Source organism: Diabrotica virgifera, chromosome 7 (genome assembly GCF_917563875.1).
Source record: "Diabrotica virgifera virgifera chromosome 7, PGI_DIABVI_V3a".
Lineage (NCBI taxonomy): Eukaryota > Metazoa > Arthropoda > Insecta > Coleoptera > Chrysomelidae > Diabrotica > Diabrotica virgifera.
Genome location: NC_065449.1, coordinates 223,073,558 through 223,097,391, shown reverse-complemented (window position 1 = coordinate 223,097,391; position 23,834 = coordinate 223,073,558). Strand labels below are relative to the sequence as shown.

At 32.0% G+C, this 23,834-nt stretch overlaps 1 protein-coding gene across 1 annotated transcript in view; it reads left to right on the top strand.

The window, feature by feature from the left end:
• Positions 1–14,199, top strand: part of LOC114324256 (microfibril-associated glycoprotein 4-like) — a 42,991-nt gene extending 28,792 nt beyond the window's left edge. The window contains exons 5-6 of the mRNA XM_028272053.2: positions 948–1,178; positions 11,916–14,199. Coding sequence (XP_028127854.2) covers positions 948–1,178; positions 11,916–12,085 — 401 coding nt within the window. The 3' untranslated portion in view covers positions 12,086–14,199. The remainder of the gene's footprint in view (positions 1–947; positions 1,179–11,915) is intronic.
• Positions 14,200–23,834: the final 9,635 nt, after the last annotated feature.

Sequence of the window (23,834 nt, the reverse complement as noted above, 5' to 3'; positions counted from 1 at the left end):
TCAGACTTTTCGTTCAAAAGTTATCGTGATATTAGTCACATATGCCATTTTGAATGCCCGCTATTTTTGTAAAACGTAAAATCTAAGATGGCCTTATAACTAAATTTGAACCTTGACGTATGTAGTATATGTGTTCCAAATTATATGATCCTACCATTAAATTCACAGTAATTCTTATAATATTTGCACGAATCTGCCACACATAGGTACATTTGAAGATACGTTATGCATTTATTAAATGGCAATTTATAACTAAAAAGTTCAAAATATTTTCTACAAAATATTTTTACGCTCTTTTCAATTGCGGTATTACCTTTTTGAAAAACTAATATATACAGAGGGAAAAAATTGGAAAATAAAACATATTTTTACATAAACAACCAGTAAAAACACAACTTTTGGTAAACCGATTCTTCTAGTTCACCACATCCATCTTGTAAATCAAAAAAAGAACCTATATACCAAATTTGGTTAAAATCGGACTTTTTGTTCAAGAGTTATGGTACTATTAAACACATATGTCGCCATTTTGAATGCCCGCCATTTTTGTAAAAGACAAAATCTGAGATGGCCTCATATCTAAATTTGAACCTTTATGTGTAGTATATGTGGTCCAAATTATATGCTTGTATCATTAAATGTGCAATTGTTTCACGTATCGGCCGCACTAGGAGAAGTAAAATAAATTTTAAATTTAAACTAAAATACAGGGTATTCCATTAAAAATACATAACTTTCATCTAGCACGCAGTTGTGAAACATCATGAAAGATTGTTATTAATTTTAAAATGTGAATTTTAAAGCGGTCTACAATTTTTGTCAATAAGTGTTTTGTATCTGGTACTACAACAGACAGATCTACTGAGCTTGTGAACACTAACCAATTTTGTATTTTAAAACCTTGTAAACCTTGTATTTTAAAAACATAATTATTTTGTTGATTTTAGGATTCGAAACAAATGAACTCCTCGTTGAATTGACAGATAGAGAGAAAAAAACAGCCTATGCACAATACAAATCGTTTGCAATTGGACCTGAGAAGGATAGCTATAAACTAAATACATTAACTGGATATTCAGGGGATGCTGGAGATGCTCTGATAGGACATTTAAATTATAAATTCTCTACTTTTGACGTAGATCAAGATATAGATGCTAGAAATTGTGCACAAACGTTTGGTAAATTTATCATTTTTTTAACCCGGCACCTGCCACGTGGCTTTGCAAGACGTCAACTGCCACGTGGGGTGCTCACAACAACCCTTAAAAATTTGCTGTGATCTATTTCACTATAAACAAAATAATGTGTTGAGTTAAACAAGAATATAAAAAACATGTTTAATTACTTATTAGCCACTAATATTATGATAATAGTTAAAAAATTAAATTTAAATGTGTTATAAGCAAATTAGCAAGTACCAACACATAATAAATGAAGTGAAGTAAAATATGTAATAAAATTAAGCTTTATTGAGTATAGAGACTATATTAATCATTTATATCAGTTATTACAATAAAAAATGTAAATCTAAAATGTTTACCAAAAACACAAAAAAAATTAAAACTTAAACTGCCAGATGATGACACCCCAATTCGACTTTAGAGCTACAAGTTCAGAATGACACTAAATGACCACTTCAAACGCAAATAGACCTGTACTATATAATATATATTATAGAAAGCTACTATGACGCACAGCACGATTACAAAACATTAAATACCAAAGTTAATAATATGCTTTCTTTTAACATCAGTTCATATCCTACTTATTTTTGGATATATTAACCTAGTAATAGAGCTAGTAAGGGAGTGCAATTACATAGATCGAAAAGATGCATTGTTTCGGAAAAATTCAAACAAGCATATATTTATCTAAAACTGTTTGTATTAGTTTATACATGTTAAAGTAAAAAGTTCGACGCGCAGGTTTGGCCGCTAATTGTTTATTAATTGTTTAAACAATAACAATGGTTTTGTATATATAATTTTGAAAATATCATTAAATTCATCATTTTACTTTGATCAAATATGTTTCTATTATGTTCTTGATTATGCTGAATCCGAATATGGCATTGCAATTTAAAAATTCTTATACAGAAGCTCTTACACAGTATGTCTGCCTAGCTAGGAACCACATGGAAAACTTTTGTATTATCAATTTTACGAAAAATAGTTATTCCTCATAAAATGCTCTGGATAGTCAAAAATCTAAAAAATCAACCATCAGATAACAAATTTTATCAATTTTATACGAGTTATGTCAAAAATACGAATTTCGTTAAAGAGTAAAGTACCTTTACATTCCAGAATATTAAAAAATGCTATTATGAAAAGTTGTTTGAAATTAAAAACTATGTTTAAATATACAATTACATCATCCTAATCGTAAAAAAATTATTTTAATTTTTTCTCAAATTACGGATACTTATCATCATTTTATTACAATTATGATAACTATTTTATTATCACTTACTCTGGTCTCTATTCACTGGTCACTATTATCACTCTGGTCTAAAATCTAAGATACAACCATCAGATATCAAACTTTTTTAATTTTATACGAGGTATGTAAAAATTATGAATTTTTCTTAAGAGTTAAGTGCCTTTATTATTCACTATATTTTAATTAGAAGGATGTAATTGAACACTTAAAAAAAATTTTTATTCCAAATAACTTTTCTTAATAACAATTTTCGATATTGTGAAATGTAAAGGTACTTTATTCTTGAATGAAATTCATATTTTTTGACATACCTCGTATAAAATTAATTAAATTTTAAATTTTATGATTTCATCTTAGAGCATATACGATGCAGATTATTTTATAAAGAATAATTTTTTTTCGTAAAACTGATAATAAAAAAGTTATCAATAGGTTCCAAGGTACGCAGACATACCTACTGTATAAGAGCTACAAAAAAAAATTTTTGCTGAACATTTATTATTGTTGAAGCTTATTATTAAATGTAATTTTGGTAAGTTTTACAGAAAAAAGTTTTGATCACTTTGTATAAACATTTTTATAGCTGGTAATTTTCGGTTTTTGTATTACATTTTTGTTATCTTTCTTAATTTTCTCAAAAAGAAATAGTTTATTTCATTTCTAAAATAAAATTATTCAGTTCATTTTAAAGATTACATCCTAAGCTTTAATAAAGCACATATAAATCTCTAATAGATCTGTTCAAACTTGAGTAATACCGTCTTAAAATGGTGTTAATTCTATAAAACTTCAAAGATTTCAAAAATTACAGTTTTTGAGACGTCATACCATTTGAATTAAATCTTTGAGATTTTTTAAGAACGAAACATCATTTAGTAAGATGCTTGAAAGGTAAGTTGTGCAAAATTGAGAGTTTTATAAGAAAAATTGTATTAGTTACACATTTTTGAATCATTTTTAAACAAAATTCATGTAAGGCTCATTTTCCGCCCACACCGTACTTATGCCCATACATTTCATTTCTTTTTATTATAACCATAAGATAGTTTAATTACTCTTCTTTCATGTTCAATTTGTAAAATTTTATTTAATCCATTAGTTAAAGAATTACATTAAAATAACTCAATCGTGCACTTCGCCTTACGCTAGTTTACAGTGCGCCAATGTTTGTGAGAAGGGTGACTTTAGCGTTATAAATAAAAAATTATAAAAGATACAGATTAAATTTTAGAAAATTCTTTATATAAGGTTTTTTTTGTAAAATTTTCTGAATTTTTCAATGGTCAAGTCAGTTTTTTTCTAAAATTTATATTTTCCGAGGTATTTAAAAACATCTAATTTCGTAGTTCATTTGTTTAATAAAAACTGAAGCACCCACTTCTCAAGTAGAACTTTTGATATGTTGTTTATTAAACATTTCTTAGTGAAACTACAAAAGTTCTATCTTGTTTGATTTTTTCCGAAGTGAAAATCTATATGCACTCCCCTATAGCGATGTTTCAAAACTTATGAAACTTGAAAATACCCATGTCCGAAAAAAAATATTTTGTTTGACATTGTTTGACAAAAATACAATGAATACTCTAACCATTTTACTCTTACAAAAACTAGTTTGACGGTCTTGCTGTGAGAATGCACTACAGGTAAATAATTGGTTTTAGTAGGGAAGGCAGATTGTAGTATGCTAAGTTTGAGCCAAAGCTTTCTTCAGAACAATCCTCCATTGGTCCCTGTTTCTGACAACTCTAATCCATGCTCTAATTCCAATAGATTTTAAATCGTTTTCTAAGTTGTCTTGGTATCTATGTAAGTCTCGGTCTTCCTCTTGCTTGTGGTCCTATCGGCCCTCTTCGGTCAAAAACTTTTCTGACTTTAGCATCTTCCTCTCGCCTGATTACATGTCCCATCCATCTAATGCGTGCTACCACCTTTTGACTGCCACCCACAATAGGAGATTATTCTCTATATGCCAATGAAATATTAGACCCAGAAGATGGGTCATATGAAGGACGCTAGAGTAGCGTTGCCGGCACATAAACAAAGTTTGTCAAAACACGTTAAGCGCGTTGCTGGCAGTCAATAGGTTAATGAATTTTACAACGTTAGGTTCTCCAAAACTTTCACTTAATCAACTCAAAGTTGTAACGCCTGCGCCACAAACCTTTTTCTTTTATCCCTCCATAAATTCCTCTTAGGATTATTCGCTTAAAACGCTTGAGTAGTTTTCGGTTATTCTGTTTAAGTTTCTGAACCATATGTTAGCACTGGTCTTATTAATGTTTTATTTTGCATACAGTCAATTTCATTTTTCTAGGTGATTTCGAGGCCATCTGTCTTCTTTAGGCCGATGCCACATTATGCGTTTTCACCGGGTGCGTCGGAAACGCATCCGGTCAAAACGCATAGTGTGACAGATCGGTCCGGTTGCGTTGGAAGCGGATGCGTTTTGAGTCATCGGTACGCGCTTACTACCTGCACCAGACTAAACGCATAGTGTGACAGGTCGGTCCGGTTGCGTTGGAAACGGATGCGTTTTCACCGCATCCGTTCAAAACGCATAATGTGGCATCGGCCTTAGACAGAGTAACACTTATTGGCGAAGGGTCTTGAGAAATCAGTTTAGTTAATTCGAAACTACGTTTGAGAATAATTTTTGTTTGCTTTTCTTACCATTATAGTCCAAGTAATGAAGCATAAAATAGGACAAAACCTCGCAATTTTTTAGAGATTTAACATAGCGGAAAAAAAAGGGAAAAATTGGGAAAACAGGTTTGGAAACTGAAATCACAACTTCAAAACACTAAAATCTATTCCAAATTTATAAAATAATTATTTACCAGAAACCCGAACAAACACTTTGGTCAAAAACTAACAATTTTCAAAACAAAGACACTCAATTATTTTACAGCAAAGTTTAGCTTTGTTCACGCATTGACTGCGGATAAGGCTAAACTACTAAAATGAGTGCTTTAAAATAATAGCAAAACGTGTCAATAAAATTAACAAAATATGCCATTCTGTGACATTCTTGAAGAATCTGCGAAATTAACCATAGTTTTGCCGGAATCACCGAAAATCGAGGGGTATTTTATTTTCCGAGAACTAATCCTACAGAGCCGTACCTTGCAAGTGCTTCTGTTTGATTCATATTAATGATAAATTCAGTAACTAAAACACTGTTATCGTGTATAATATATATTGTTATTTTATAACAAATTTCAATTTTTCCGAATTTTTCCATTTTTTCCCGGAAAAAACAGGTTTTTTCCGGCACCAAATTTTTCCGGAAATTTTAAATCTACAATTTTTACAGAATGGATCAATTTGCTTGAAAATTTGAGAACAAGTTGTGGATAGTCCAATGGGGGTGATTGTCACCCCATCTCGGGGGTGGAAATTTTTTATTGTATTTTGACCGTAAAAGTTGGTAAAAACATTTATTCTAAGCAAAAAACGTTCTACACATTTTTTTGATAAAATTAATATTTTTCGATTTATTCGCTATCGAAAGTGTCAGCTTTATATTGAAAAAATCAAAGTTTTCTGCTAATAACTTTTCGTTTTATCAAAACAACTTTACTTAACAAAAACGTACCTTTTAAAAAAATAAACAAAACCGTTTTTTTTTAATTTTCTTGAAGACCAAATAGTAATCGAGCTATACTTTATTATATGTTAGCTCTTCTTCTTCAAATGCTAATTATTTTAGTTTGAAAGTCAAAAGACGGGAAAACTATGCATTTTTCGAGGATAACTTGTTCACAGTAATTTAAAGTATTTAAAAATATCTATCTCCAAGAATAAAAAAGTCTCTAGCTCAAAAATTAAGTGACTTATAATAAAAAGAATGTCAGTCCCTATTTTTTTTTCAACGAAAAAGTGATCGGAAGCAACCTCCTAATCACCATCCGATTTAACAGGTTGACTGCCAGGCGGTCGTATACGACCGACAGTTCAATAACTTCCTCATGCCACGGCGGTCGTATACGACCGATTTGATACGGTCTGTGATATAGTTCCTGTTTTGCCAGAGGTCGTGTGGAGAAGCGGATTTATTGCAGTATTCGACCGCTCTGTGGCATACAGTTGTGGTATATGTATACATATCAGTTTTCACTTTGGCAGAATAGGGGAGACTGAAACGATATCGAAATTTTGACATGTCTTTATTTTGACTAAATAATACAAAAATGTAAAGAATATTAATTATTCCAAACTAAACAACATACAAAAGTTAAATAAGAACATGAAAGAAATTAAAAATTATCAGTTATTATTTGAAATATTTGTTGAAAAAATCTAAAAATGGTGTGGTTGACCTTCACAAAGTGCCACAGTAAGTTATTACTTTTTTGACCCGATTTTTTGTTATATTTCCCCGAATGTTCTCTTTATAACAACCTTTACTGTATTTTTTCATTTTATCGTATGGATTTTTCACCAAAGTATGAATTTGCATCGATTTCGAACAGAACAGAACGACCGCCTGAACGACCGTTTGGCACCACGGAAATAAGTATGTCGGCTACGCCCCGGCGGTCGTATTCGACCGCTGACATATTTTTTCAAAAATTAGGACTAATAAATAAAATTGATGAAACATTAGTAATGGAAGTATTTCAGTTGGTTGCCAAATTCATTTTTTTTTAACTTGGCACTATGGAATTCTTTAAACATTTTTTTGTGGCAGTCAACCTGTTAAAATTAGTCATTGACCTTATTTGGTCTTCTTTATTTATGTATTATTAATAGGTTCTAAAAGTTTGAGCGGCTTAGAATAATTAGTTAAAAAAATGGAGTTAAAAGCGAATAACGAATTTTTGTAATTTAGAAGAAAATGGCACTTTGTTCAGAATAGAAAGATTAGCATCAGAGATACGAAAAAATGTTAAAATATGAAATTGTTGGCTATATAATTTCCAAGAACCTGGTTTGAAAAAATTTTTTACTGCAAAAATTGAGTGAGTTATTGACAATTAAAACTTGTAATAACATGCAAAAACCACCTTTACCAACCCTTTCAAAGTCAACTTTTTTTGCGACTAAGGAGTTTAAAAATAATTAATATTAATAGGTTATAGATCTACTGAAAACCTACAAAATTCTTTTTTACCAAACTTTCTAAGGTAAAAAATAAAAAAGTTACGGTTAAAATATCAATATATTTTTTTGAAAAAAAAAAGAGAAATCCAATATTAAGCATAATATTGTAAGTTGGCGGTGTTTTTAGTCATTGGCCTTATTCATTCTTTTTTAGCTATGTATTAATAAGAGATTCTAGAAGTTTGACTGGCTTAGAATGATTAGTATTTAAAAAACGAAACGAAAACGAGTTAAAAGCGAATAACGAATTTTTCGTACTTCCGGGCCTAAAGTGACAACTTCACTCCCTTGTGACAGGTACTAAAGTGTCACATTTAATCCCTCCGGGATTAAATATTGACGAAACTCCCGGAACGATTAAATCACAAACAAACGAATTTAAGGGATATTTTATTGAAAAATATAATTAATTAGAATGGTAATTAACGTTAATATTCAAATTAATGATGGCACTGTTTTCTGAATTTTTGATCACAAAATTTCGGTCAATTTTATTTTTGGTGTTTCTAATCGCAATTAGGAAGGAATCGCCCAAATCTCTCACATCGTCGATTTCTAAATCAACCAACTCTTTTCCACGACAAGCTCCCGCAACGCCCAAAATAAGTGCAACCTACAAAAAAATTGATTTCTTAAAATTTCTGAATATAAACAAATTTCCAAATTTACCTTAAGCATTAAATATTTATCATCCGGAGCCTCCCGTAAGAAATGATCTACCTGCTCAGACGTGAGAATTCTTGACTTCTTTGGCTTAAATCCCTCATTTCTTCTCTTCAAAAAAGCTAATAATTTTGGAAATTTACTTATATCAATATCTTCTCTAATGTTAATAACCGATTTCAGCATTGAGTAATGTGCCCAGAGAGTTGAGGCACAAACCGCTTTTGATTTATCATCGAAGTAGACTAACAGCGCATTTTCAGTAGGTTGTCTCACATTTTTTAAGCGGCACCACTTTTTAAAGGCATCGTACTGCTGCTCGTATAGTTTTCTAGATTTCGGTGGTAACAATTCTTCACCTACTTCGGCTGCTCTTTTATCAATATCAGATACACCTTCTTCACTCATGATACCAATAATTATCAATAACAATGTTTCTTTACAATGACACTAGTAATGACAATGTTTCTAAATTATAACTGTCACAACGCAATGTTACTATGGTAACTTATTTTAAAGACAGTTTATTAAATGAGTTGAAGAGAGAAAAAACTGATTGAAATTATTGAAATAATTAATAAAATCATACCGGAGTACGAAAAGTATCGTATATACCTTGCGACTGAAGTACATTTAATCCTTCAGGTAAATTATGGCCCTCCCTGCGGTCGGGCCATAAACTTTACCTTCAGGATTAAATGTACTACTTCAGTCCCGCGGTATATAATGTACTATTACGTTTTATAAAAATATAAGCTTGTTTAAATTTTTCCGAAACAATTCATGTTTTCGTTCTAATTGCACTCCCCTAAAAACCGTCTACACACGCCCTGACAACCTGACAACCTGACAACCTGAATTCCTGACACGACAAAATTTTCCGACCATTTTTGTCGGGGTAGGCTCTACCTACACACGTCTAAAGGCGGGTTCTCACTTGTCAGTTTCGCTGACGGAGTCTGAGTGATTCATTGATAATGAAAAATAAAAAGCGACGCTGCATTCACACGATTCATGTTTTGCTCCATTCAGTACGCAGTTCGTCCAAACATTTTATATCGTGGTAATGAAAATGGTTTAAAAAAATTGAGACCACCTGTTCGCAAAGTATGTTTACAATAATTAGTAAATGAATTACAGAATATTCTAGTGAATCAAAAGAAAAGAAAGCGTCGTAGATGATTGGGTCAGGTCGACAGGTCCTGGATATTTCGCAGAAATGTATGGGGTGGTAGTGAAGCTATATTGAAAGAATTAGCTTTGGAAGATTGTGACTCATATACAAACCACTTAAAAACAAAGACAAATTTCAAGAGATTATGCAAAAAAAAGTCTCCAAAATTGCTCTCAAGACTTTCCACACTGAACAAATCACGAAAATTCATGTTCTCACTCTTCAGTTTCTATTCATTATGTGATCATGATGAGTCAAAAATAATAAAAAGTAGACCTGGTTTTCACTTTAACTGAAAGTATCAATATACTGTTGATTTAAAATGAAAATGTGTTCTCATGTTCATTATTTGTTCAGTATCACTGAATCAGTTAGACTGCGTCAGCGACACTGACAAGTGAGAACCCGCCTTTAACAAAAGTACGACATTAACCAATACGGAAAAAACGAAATAAACAACGTAATACGAATTTATGGTAAATGTTATATAATGTAAAGCTATCATTTTACTTACATTTTTTCTAAACCTAATGTCTATGAGCCCTATTTTTAAATTTCTAACGTCATAATTGGAGTTAAGAAGTGCAACATGTTAAAATATACAGCACCAGGTATAAATTGAGTACTCTATATTATAGACCTTAGCACAGTTAACACGTAATTTGTGTCCATCGCTTTACAAAAGAAATCCGTATAGATTATTAACAATTATTCTTTCATGTTAGTGCTGTTTCACATTATAAGAATTTTTAACGTGCAAGGGATTTCTCGTGCCGTAGTTTTGTCGCAATTGTCCTTTTCACACAATAAGAATTGAGTCGCACGAAGATATTTTGCTGTGTTGTTTGGTATATTATTTTTACTTACACTTTGTGGGTGAGGTAGGTACAAGATAAGATGTCGGATATGTATCATTACGATGTATCATTACAAATGGGTATTTTTTGTCCATACTTTTGTCTTAATGTACTGTAATGCGTATTTAATTCATTTGCAATTTCTATTTTGTCAGTTATTATTTCTTATGTTTTTAATTAAAAGCCTTAATTTGTTTTTATGATCGTTGTTCTACTAAGTTATTTGTGGGATCTTAGATTAGCCCATCTAATTAGCTCATACAGTCTATGTAATAAACCATTCTTAATGGGAAATAAGCCACAATTGAACTAAAAAAATGAGTTTATTAATGTTTCGACATCCGATTTGGGAGTCGAAACGTTAACAAATTATTTTTTTAATTAAATTTTGGCTTATTTCCCATTTAGACTAGTTTATTAAAAAAAATCTCACAAGGAAACAGCTTCAGAACAACATTATGATCTATGATTTTTATTTACAGAATTTAAAAGACCCACTGTCATCCATACATTTTTAAATGTTGTTCCCCTCGTTTTAAATGTTGTTTTTAGACATTTTCACACAAAACGTGACCGTCGCACTACTCCAGTTTTCACCGAGTTGTTTACTCTATAAAAGTAACTATAATTTCGTAGAATAAAAGGTATATTTTATATGGAGCGAAATCAAATTATAGCGTTGTGTTTACTTTATCGTCGAAGAAAGAGAAATAAGAGGAACCGAATTCATTGGGTTCATCCTATTAACACGAAAAAGATATGATTAATATATTTTTATATTCACACATATTGATGGAACACCCTCTATACTCAACGTTAATTGCAACTATATAAAATAAAGTTTATTATAATGTTTTGATTACTGTTGTAATCAGTAACATATAATTAATTTTGCTGTACTTATAAAATGTGTTTTTTTTTCTTTATCACCTAATTCGTCAAATTAATTAATTCGTGTACTTTTAAGTGCACGGCATACAAAATTCCAAGCATTTGTCGTCAAGTTTCTATCTTTATATATTTCTATTGTTTTGTCACAATGAACAGGTCTCGCTTTAATTAATGTTATTAAAATTTCACTATCAATCTGAGACATCATAATATAAAATATATGCACCTACTTTAAACAGCCTCAAAGTGTAAATGATAATAATGTACCAAACAACCAAAGAAACTATCTTCGTGCGACTGAACGACAGTATCATATGAAAGGCTGCATTAAGTCCCCTATGTTACTGGGTGCGTAAAGACGGCACGGCTGCCGTCTGTTGTTGTAAGCGAGGGACGACATAAACACGGCAACTTCACCGAAGGTTCCAACACCGTCTAGTGAGAAAGGCTCCATATGATTACATGCGCCACCATTGGAATGTTGTGGCGCGTTCTAACCCTCGCACGTTTAAATTCTTATAATGTGAAACAGCGCTTAGAGTCAGAAATCAGACCAACAACTCTACACACGTTCTGACACGACTTGGTCAGGATAATGGAATAGCAAGACCACTCAACAACATCAGTCAGACTGACTGTCAGAATTACTCATTTTTGTCGTGCGACAAGCCTACACACTTTCCAACAGTCAGACGCAACGCTGTCAGCCCCGACAATAAGGTGCTTTTGTTAGAGTGTGTGTAGGCGGTTTAAATGTTACTTGTTAATTTAATTTTTAATTGTAGAGGGTGCGTGGTGGTACAATAATTGCATCTACAGCAATCTCAATGGAAAACATATGAACAAACCTCTTCCCGATGCCTACAAATTCCACGGACTGAACTGGAAAGGATTTAGAGAACTTGATTATAATTTAGCTGGTTCAAAAATGATGATACGTCCAGTTGCAGAATAAATAAAATAAATAATTATGTTTATAGTCGAGGAAATGAACCTGAAAAAATGGCAAAACCTCGCAATTTTTTAGTCCAGCATCGATTTGTACAAAAACTTGGGATTAGGCTCATTACACCCTCTAGTTCATTTTCTATATTGAGCCGTTGTACGCTTTTGGTTTTTTAAGGGTGCAAACTACCCCTAATTGTAAACTAAATTGCAAACTACCCCTAAATTGTAAAAAATTGTATATAAAATAACATTTTAAACTTTAATATTGTCAACATTTGGTTCCTATTAGCTACATAATGATTGTTTTATGCTTTAAGATACACTATCATAATATTTCAACCCTTAAAACCACCCTTGTAGGAGCTATATATAAAAAATATACTTATCCTAAAAGAATAATTTTGGCTTGCACCGATTTACATAAAAATTTGGGCTTAAGATCATCTCACCCTATACTTCATATTCTATATCATGCTTAAGGGCGTTGATTATTTTTAGGGGTGTAAACTACCCCTTATTGTAAAAAATTATATAAAAACATTGTAAACTTTAATATAGGTAAAATTTGGTTTTGATTGGTTAAAATAATGATTGTTTTATACTTTAGGATATAATATCATAATATTTCAACCCTTAAAATCCACCCTTAATAACATTACAGTTTTTATAAGTAGATATTTTAATAGATCTATACAGAAAAAAGTAGAATTAAAGAATTACAAAAAGATTTATTTACACAAAAATACGAATTTACAAATATGTACAAATACAAATACAAATAGTTTTTAGTCATCTGCCAGTATACGAACCAGTTCTGTGGTATTATACATACATTGAAAATTATCCATAAGCGGACTATCCGAATTTTTCGAAAAAAAAAATTTGTTTTATAAACATAGCTCCTTCATTTTTGGCGATAAATTTTTTTTTCAAAAATGACTTTGTAGGATTTTTAAAGAGTTATAAGACTGTGTAAACTAAATTCCGTAAGATCCCTTAGTTTTTAATTAGGGTGGGTTTAAAGGGCTCGAATAAGGGGGTGTTTGCTCGTAAATAGAAATTTTAAACAGCTATATCTCGCTAACTGTTTACCGTAATGAAAATCTACCTACAAGGGAATTTGAGTTATTAAAAAAGCTACAATTTAGTAGTCTATCATTTTTTTCGTATCTCCAGTATTTTCGGAGATATTTTGAAGTAAAAGGTGAAAAATGGGAAATTCCAAAAAATTAATCTTTCTTTAATCTCCAATTTTTCTAAAATTAGGCCTTTTAAATAGGTAAAACTTCTTGGGTGTATTGATAATATAAATATAAAATAAACTACAGAAAGGTGAAGACCAATTTTTAATTAGGAGGGTAGTTAGGGGGTTGTTTTTACTGATTTTTTCATAGAGAAAAGCAGGTACCGACATTTTTTTGATCATAAGTCGCTTGATTTTCAGGCTAGAAACTTTTTATTATTATTTTTTGAGAGACCTAGCTGTATGCTTGAAAAAAGATTATTTAAGTTTTCTTCTAAAAATGCAAAGTTTTTTCGTTATTTTACTTTGAATGTTTCAAATTATGCATTTGACGAAAAAAGCTAACTTTTAACATGCCGTATCTCGGTTTTTATTGGTCTTAAAGATATTAGAGAAAAAGAATTTAGTTTGTGTTACCAAAAGATACAATTTTGATATCTACAGTTTTTTTATTTAATGCATATTTTTCGAGGCATTCTCAAAAAACCCTCTAAAAAAGTCGATTTTTTCATCGAAAAACTGTTACTTTCAAGCGCGAATAACTCGAAAAATATTAGTTTTACGAAGAAAATTCAAAAAACATTTTTTTTTAGAATCACTGTTTACATCGATTTACATGGTTAAAATGTAATAAAAAATTCCCGCCCCCGAGATGGGGTGGCAACCACCCCCAAGGTTTTAGCGTACAGCAGCATGATATAGAAAATGATCCTTGGACTATTCCCTACCTTCTGTGAAAATTTCAAGTAAATCCATGCTGGACCAAAAAATTGCGAGCCAAAATGCTTCATTTCCTATTATTATTACTACCTCTGCAACTTACTAATATTGTATCTCATAATTTGTTAACTAAATAAAAATTTTTATGATATCCAAGATTTATTTTGTTTAATTTTTGAATTATATTTGTTCCAGGAAAATAATTAAAAATTATTAATAAATACAATAACTAGCACAGAGAAAAACCAAAACTGCCAGATATAAGTTCCCTATCCTGGATGCCTGCTCAGGCGCGGATCTAGAAAATCTTAATAGGGGGATCAGACGTACTGCAAATATTTTATTGCCCAGATTTAGCCATACGACTCACGCTTACTCTAAGGATAAAATTCAGTCATCTCAGATACCTACGGTATTAAAAGAATTGAGCTCTGGTGGAGAGAAAAAAATAATAAATAATAAAAAAATACTTATAGACTAAATACAATAGGGGGGTCCATGGACCCGTTGACCCCCCCTCTGTATCCGCGCCTGTGCCTGCTATTTTTAATAGTATCGTTCGCGGTAACGATTCCGTACTTGTCCAGGACAACTTCGCATGCGCACTTTAAAAAGAGCGTTTTCTTTTTTAAAGTGCGCATGCGATTTTTAAAGTGCGCATGCGAAGTTGTCCTGGACAAGTACGGAATCGTTACCGCGAAAGATACTAATACTTCCTCATTTCTGACTCTGTCCATCCACGATATTCTAAGCCGTAAGCATTCAGCGCAGGCACACATTTCAAAGGGTAAGTTTGTTAATGGAGCTGGCCAATAACGTTCATGCTTCCAGTTCGTAAAAGAGAATCTTATGCTTCACTGTAAGATAAAACTTATAACACTTCTTTATTTTTCTTTAAGAATTTCTATATTACCTGTCAGAATCGTATATTTTTTTTTATTTAAACAATATAAATACACCTAATCTACAAGATTAATCAGTATTTTGTCTTTAACCTAATTTCCCCAAAAATGTTTGTAAACTAGATGTCACCTGGTCCATCCTAGCTTTTTTTACATGAAATGCCCACTTCTTTGTTTTGGCTACACAGCATAGCACTGACTCTGCTTTTCACTAATTGCTTACATCTTTGTTGTGGCTACAATACAATGCACAACACTAACTAAGCCCGGCACAACTTCACATATTACACGAGTTCGAACGGTTTAGTCCTCTTGAGCCTTCGCACCTGGGGTTCGTCGACAAGAAGCTGAAGTGCTTCATGGTTGGGATGCTTATGGAGCCTCTCTTCATCTCTCCTGGCGACTTTCTTAATTTCATTTGGAATAGAATCGATTTTAAGATCTCTACGCAAATCGTCATTCCGAACATACCAAGGAGCACATAAAATATTCCTTAATATTCAGTTCTGGAGCGTTTTTAAATTTCGGTAATTGCTTTTTTTGGTACAGCCCCATAATTGTAGGCCATAGGTCCACACCGGTTTCAATATCTGTTGGTAAATTAGTACTTTGTTCTGGATGGAAAGTTGAGAGTACTTACCTATTAGCCAATACATATTTTTGTATTTTATCTTCAACTGTTCAGTTTTCTTTTTAACGTGCTCCTACACAATGATTGTATGAAGTATATGATTAACATGGCGGTCAAAGTGTTAAATTCATGTCTAGCAAGGCTCAAAACAAAAAATTGAATCTTCTTCTTCTTGTGCCGTCTTCTAACGAATGTTGGCGATCAACTCTTTAAACCAGGGGTGGGCAAACTTTTTTTAGTAAGGGCCACAAAATGTTTTTGGTCTATTACCGAGGGCCGCAGTATTTGTTACCTTAACATGTTCGAGTTTTCAACTTTTTATTAATTTTGTTTAGGGAGGGGCTATGGTTTGAAATCAACATTTTAAGCATATTTTTGTGAATTTTATTTTTGGTGTTTTTTATGACGATTCTTGAGCTTTTGATATCACTCCAAAATAACAAAATTTTTTGTAAAAAAGTGTGCAAATCAACATATTTATTATAGTTAAACAAAAAATAAGCATAAAACAAAAACTATCTCGACAGCGTTACCTCACGAAATGTCTAAAGAAAATATATAATAAATTGTAGGTGGATCTATCAAGAAGCTTTTCAGTTAGATTTTTAGTTGAATTGGTGGTTTAATAAAACCGGTTAAAAAAGCATTTTTGAGAAAAACTGGAAGTTTTTTGTTCGTCAAATTGTAAAGTAATGCACACCGGAAAATGTTTTTGAATCGCGAAATAATTTACAAAAGAGAAGGGAACAACTGTTGAATGTTTTTCACTGCGCTCAAGCTGCTGCAAAGAGAGTCGAAGGTGGGGATATTAAGAATGCTGTATTTCCGGTAATTTTACTCTGATCAAACTGAAATTTCTAGACAGTATTCTTGAAGTTATGTACTTTCATAAATAATAGTTTTGTTGTAAAACGAAAACTACAAACGTCTTATATTTCAATTCAATCAGAGAGTGTCATTAACACCCTACCCGGTTTCAAGCTCCTACGCTATCATCTGAGAGCGTATATATGACTTTATCTGAATGAACTAAAACAAATCCGACTGCTAGTACCGATTTACAATAAAATAACACGACACAGGTGCCGTGGTGGCACCCGTATCGTGCTGCATTGGTCTGAAATTTCACGCGTACGCTCTTAATGGCTTTTATAAAGTTTTAGTTTAGTTTTATGTCGTCATCTAGGATTCTTTTTATTTGGGGTGGAAATTTTGTAGTATTTATTCTAATTGTCGCTTCTAATAAGTCATCACCACTTCATGCGAAATTGCAAAAATATTGCAAAAATATACACATAATCTATAATTATTTCTAGTTGAATGTAGACTGGCACGGAATCAATTTGAACTGAAAACTGATTTCTTAGAAGTGATAAGGAAAATGATATATCTTCAAAATCTTTGAAACTATTTTCAAATTCTGTCAACAAATTACAAAGCTTTTCTTTATAAATTTTAAACTTATTTTCTGGTACATTATTTAATGATTTTAATAAGGGAAATAATTTAACTAATTCATTTTTTTTTATGGGATCAATGAATAGTTTTGAATAGTTTGAGTTTCATTTTGCGTTGAAAACTTATAAACTTTGTCGCATTTTTCATATCTAAAAATATAGCAATTTCCCTCCCTAACTCACAGCACCTTTTAAGACTTAGAATTTTTTAGACTTAATATGACTGGTACCTGTAAGACATCAGTATATTTTGTCTCAAACAGCCGATTTCATAATCATTCGAAAAAGTGGACTTTAGTAAAAGGAGGCTTTATGTTAAAGTGGACTTTAAAGCGGCTGTTAACGATTTTGATTTCATAATTCGATTTAAAGGATGCTTTTAGTAAAGTCTGTTTTAATGAAATTTTATACTGTTGGTTAAACTGAATTATGTTATATTTGAACTAAAATGGAAATAATGACATTTGAATGTCATACATTTTAACATTTTGCCATTTTGTAACGTTTTGTATGTAGGATACCTACTCTCGGACTCTCGGATACTACTCTTATAATTTTTGTTTTTACTACAAAAAGTTACTTATTATTACTTAATTATTATTAGTTGGTATTACTATTTCTATATATTTATTATTACTCTACTTTTCTTTTTAATCACCTAATACTTACTTTTTAATTTTATTATTTTATAGGTATTACTATTATTTAATAATTATATACACCTACTATTACTTACTCATCAATAAAAAGTGAAATCTAAAAAAATGGACATATAACGAGATAACAAAAAATTACTTTTTCAAACTTTAGCAAAGAGGAGGAACTTCTTTTGTTACAAAAGATAGAAAGTTATAGAAATATAATAAATAAATGTGAAGAATAAAGGAAAGGTCGGTACAATATTTTATTTGTTAAAAATCATTTAAATTATCCAAATAATTGAGTATCATGTACAGACAAGCTAATGTTCATTTGCATTGCATATTTGCAGAACAGAAGGAGAAAAAGGATAGAAAGGGAGGAGGCAGAATATAAAAAAATAAAATTATTGGATTTAAAAATAAAACTACCTAATAGGCCTGAAACCTGTACACCAAAAAAAGTTGATTAATAGCAAGATGAAAATTTGTTAATAGCTTAACGGTGTCTAGTCGGACAAACATTGATGAATGGAAACAATGGAAGTTTTAATGGGGAACAGTTTAAAAATTTGGAAAATCAGATTACGAAAACGTCCCTTGTATTTTGTCGGACAGAACATCCAATTGATTTGTTTCCTTTCATTAAACTCTCATGCAAAAATCAGACTGCTATTACTAACCAACATGATTCCTGTAATTTGAATGTTCTTCGTGTTCCACTCATTAAAATGCCCAGTTGGTGATAAACACCAGTCTGATTTTTGCATCAGAGTTTAATGAATGGTAACAAATCAATTGGAAGTTCTGTCCAACAAAATACGTGGAACGTTTTCGTAGTTTTATGTTCCAAATTTTTAACCTGCTCCACAATTAAAACTCCCCCCACTGCAGTGTTCTCATACATCAAAGTTTGTCCGACAGACACTGTTAAGCTATTAACAAATTTTCAGCTTGCTATTAATCAACTTTTTTTGGCACATGTTATCCAGGTCTATAAAAAAATGGGATAAACTAAAATAAATAAAAAGTTCAATACATTCATTTTGTTTTTATTAATAAATATATTTACAATCTACCAAAGTGTTCATTTATTAACACAGTTATATTGTTTTCTGAAATATTTTCATTATTTTTTATCTGTTGTAATTATTCATTGCTTGCTTCATCTTTAGTTTTATTCACAGGAAAATTGTCATCCATATCAATGGCAATATTATGAAGCACTCTAGTTGCAACAAGCACAGTCATGTTTTCTAATTGTAGTCTCATTCCTAAGCGGAGTATAGGAAATCTTCATTTCCACAACCCATATTGCTGTTCTACTATATTCCTTGTTCGTCACTGTCACCAACCAATATGTAATGGCCAAAGATACCACTTTCAAAATTCAGGGGGTTAGGGTCAAACAAACATAACTACATTAAACTGCTTATTTAAGATTCACATGAAGATATGTCCACCTGCTTTAGTTCTGATTTGGACATGCATACCTAGGCTAGGTACCTACATATTATAACGTTCAGTTACCGTAACTCTAATATTTCTGTAGACGAAAATAAAACAAAATGTAGCTACATATGTGTGATTCTAAGCCCCTGAATTATGCTTCAGCCTATGTCGTATTTGATGACCACAGTACAACAATATCTCTAATTTTAAATTTTGCATCACTAACTGAACATTCAATGCAAACCATGATTTTCTGGACCTGAAAATTTCTGCATCCTGGACACCTGCAGAATGTATTTTAATTAAAGTATAACCCATTGCACTCATTATTCTAGGGAATACAGCAATCTTGTAAAAATATTCAATAGCTTTCCATCTCTTGATGATTCTTGCAATTGTAAAGGATAATATTTTTATAATTCTACTTGCTGAACCTCTGGACACTGCCGTAAAATCAGCTACTTTTAATTGCATACTTCCTGATGCATAAAATCCAACAGAATTTGTTGCATGGGAGTAATGCATGGCATCCACCACTAAAATAAATTAAGAGCATTGTTTTTACTTACATCAACAAATTTTTAGTCACTTACCTAATAGTAGGCAAGGTTATTTGGTTTTATATTTAAGAAGGCACACAAAACTGTGTGTTTTCAACCTAAATCTTTGATAAAAATCCAGATCATCATATTATTATTATTGTTCAAAACAGTTTGTTATCTGTTCTGGTTAATTTTTGGTCTTCTGAATACAATAAATTTCTTGAACTAGACGTTTCAAAATTATACATAATTGTACTTTTAAAGTACAATTAATTAATCCTAGTAATAATATAATAATTATTATTGACTGTTATGTTAACCTTAAAAGTTAAATACAAAAACAACTGTGTTTTCATCTCAACAAAATAGGTTATGTATCCTTTAAAGGAGACTTTAGCAACTTAAAGGTCCGAAATCTGCACTTTAAAGTTAAAGAGGGCTTTTGATAAAAAGGGCCCTTTAACTTGATTATGAAATGAAAATCTCAAGTTAAAGGCAACTTTAAATTTAAAGCCTCCTTTAACTTCATTATGAAATCGGCCGTAACTCTTCCAAATATGCTATGAATGCACGATGATTGAATCCTCTTGAACGAATAAAATTAACAATATTAGTTGTAATTGAAATCAGGTTGTCTACTTGCAAAACATTTTCGAACAATACCTGCTGATGGATTATGCAATGAAAAAGTAATAAATCATGTTCTGGAAATTGCTCATAAACGTACTTAATCGTTAAATTTTCTTAACATTACAATATTTGCTCCTCTTAAATTTGGTGCTCCGTCAGTTGTTACACTTACTAGGTGGTTACGGGTTAATTACGGGAAAATTTGCGTAAAATGACCCGCTGCGAAAGTGTTAATTAATAGCTGCATTATCTATATAACTATTAATAATGGCAATAATTAAAAGAAATCTTTAAATGAAAATAATTGATTTTTTCGGAGGGCCGCAAAAAAATTTCTAAAGGGCCGCACTTTGCGCACCCCTGCTTTAAACGCTTCTCTGTCTTTTGCAACGTGAAATATCTGATCAACACTGAGGTTAGTCCAATTCGCGATATTCCCCAGCCAATATTTCTTCTTTCTTCTTAAGCCTTTTTCCCCTCTACTCTTCCTTGCATGATGACGTGTAGCAGAGAGTATTTATCGTTACGAAGTATGTGGCCCAGATACGATGTTTTCTTATTTAACCCTTAAGTACTAACACCCCGTCTCTGAGACGGCATCGCTTGTCGAAAGTGGGATATTTCCCTTTCTAGAAAATTTTGAAGGTCACCCGTTTATGACTTTTCAAGTTGGATTGTTCTTTAGTAGTATTGAATTCGGCAATTGGCTGCAGGTTGTTATTCGAAAGATATTTAGGCTCAAAGTGTGATTTCCGTCTAATAGACGGGGTGTTAGTGTTTGTGCCCAGTTTGTCATTACACATAATGTGCCCCAGTTCGTCAAAAATCATCAAATAAGGGAATAAAGACCCTGAGGAAACTCTTTTGAAATGGTTTGATGAGGTAGAAGACGACCTAAGCGAAGTGGAATCAATTTGTGATGAAAATGTTGTCACTGACTACCATTGCTACACTGTACTAACTATAGTACCTGTCAGTTTTTTTTTTGTTTTGACATTTTTTAAAAACCTTTTTATTTTCATTTTTCTTACTCTTTGTTTAACTTGATTATAAATTTTTATTAAGATTCTTTAATTTGTTTCATTTTTATCACACTTTTTTTCAGGAGTAAAAAGGTACACAAACAATCCTTCCATTCTTGTTATAATGTTTTTTATTTTAATAAGTACATAAAAACTATGTAGATTAATTATTGTGTTTTTTAGATAATCAATACTTTCAGTAAGTCATTGAGATATTTTTTTGCATTAAAATATTTAACAAAAACAAAAATTACCACTAAAATGTTAAACCCGTCTGTCAGACGGTTAGTTAGTGTTTACGCCATTACTTTAAGATGTTAGTACTTAAGGGTTAAATTTTGTTCATAAGCTCTCTACCATGTCCCATTCGTATTAACACTTCTTCGTTTGAGACTTTTGCAGTCCAAGGAATTTTCAGAATGTAGCCACATTTCGAGTGCCACCAATTTTTTAAGGATTGAGCTTTTAGAGTCCAAGCTTCTACCCCATATAGTAATTGCGACCAAACGTAACATTCGACGAACCTCAATCTAATAGCCATATTGAATTTCTAATTTGTAGAGATTGACTTGTCTTTTATAAATCCTTTTCGAGCTATTTGTATGCTGACCTTTATCTCCTTATCTTGATCTAATTGTGAGTTTATAATTGCTTAGATGTATTTATACTTGTCGACTAGGGTGGGCCGAAAAAATATTTTTTTATCCGATCGAAACGGGGTAGGTTTTAAAAGTTGCATTTGGGGTCCTAAAAGAAAACTGCAAAATATTTTTGCTGAAAAAAAATATCTTCAGTCTGCGCATTTGACTTAAAATTTCAGTTTTTTTGGTAAAAAGTAACTTTTTGGAAATAATTTTGTACACATTAAGAAGTGAGATAGAATGACCGGGTAGCGTTATATATGTTTGTTAACACTAATAGAATAACCCCAAACAGTTTCGTTTGTCTTATGCAACATCTTCAGTGTGCGCAAGAACCAATAATTTCCGTGATTTTAAGGTTAAATACAATATTTGTATACCACTTACCTTTTCTAATATTTGAAGTCTAGTTTTTTTGAAAAGTCTACAGTCAGCTTTTTTCTGTACATTTATCGAGGAAAATATATCATCATTTATGCAACTCTTCGCTAGTTCATAATGAACTACCCAGGACTCACCACGAGGAGGTGGTTGCATGTCGAGTCCCACCCGTGCCCTCCCTTCCACCCAACCATGAGAGCACGTTGTTCTTTTTGCTTAGGCTTTGAACTCTTTCTCAAACTTAGGCCGTATTGATCTGTCAAATAGTCTAGTTCTGATTATTTCATCCCCTTTCTTTTCATCGCACACTTGTAGTACTGATCGTGTGACTTCTTTACTGCTCTTTCGACAGCTTCCAGATTTAAACAAAGTAGATTTGAGTATGGATCAGAAATATTTATACGACATATGCAGAATAGTTACTAAAGGAGAATCACCACCAGGATTTGGGGATAGAAGTCCTGGAAAGTTGAATCATGCACGGTGGGTGACAACTGCCAATCGTGTAATCCGATTGTACATTGCATCTAGTTCACCATCAGATCAGTTGAAAGATTTAGCCAAATATGTTGCCTTAGTTTATGCTCCAAGCTGGTTTACTATCAAATGCAATCACAAACAGAAGCAACCTTTGGAAAGTGCTGGACTTTTCATCATATATGTCACACGAACAAAAGAAAGTGATTCATAAGTGCATTCAAAATAATGCATACTTCGCACACCCCGAAAATATGCTTGTGGCAATGCTCTCCGATGACAGGGAACACATTCGTCAGCTTGCGATCAGACGAATATTAAAAGCCAGAAGAAAAAACGACAGAGAAAGAGTTCGACTTTTTGAAATTCCTAAAATAAATTTTTCTGCCAAAGAATACGTAGATTTAATTGAATGGCAGTTTATGGATGTAACTGAGCCCCCTGTTACCATGCATCTATCAGAAGAGGACTTCAACAGAATATTGGTTGACGTCGTGTCAGATATTCTTGCAGAAGGTGTGCTGGGAAAATTACCGACACATACTCAAGCTGCCGAAAGAGCAGTAAAAGAAGTCACACGATCAGCACTACAAGTGTGCGATGAAAAGAAAAGGGATGAAATAATCAGAACTAGACTATTTGACAGAGCAATATGGCCTGAGTTTGACTCTAAGAAAGAGTTCAAAGCCTAAGCAAAAAGAACAACGTGCTCTCATGGTTGGGTGGAAGGGAGGGCACGGGTGGGACTCGACAAGCAACCATCTCCTCGTGGTGAGTCCTGGGTAGTTCATTATGAACTAGCGAAGAGTTGCATAAATGATGATATATTTTCCTCGATAAATGTACAGAAAAAAGCTGACTGTAGACTTTTCAAAACAACTAGACTTCACATATTAAAAAAGGTAAGTGGTATAAAAATATTGTATTTAACCTTAAAATCATGTAAATTTGTGGTTCTTGCTCACACTGAAGATGTTGCATAAGACAAATGAAACTGTTTGGGGTTATTCTATTAGTGTT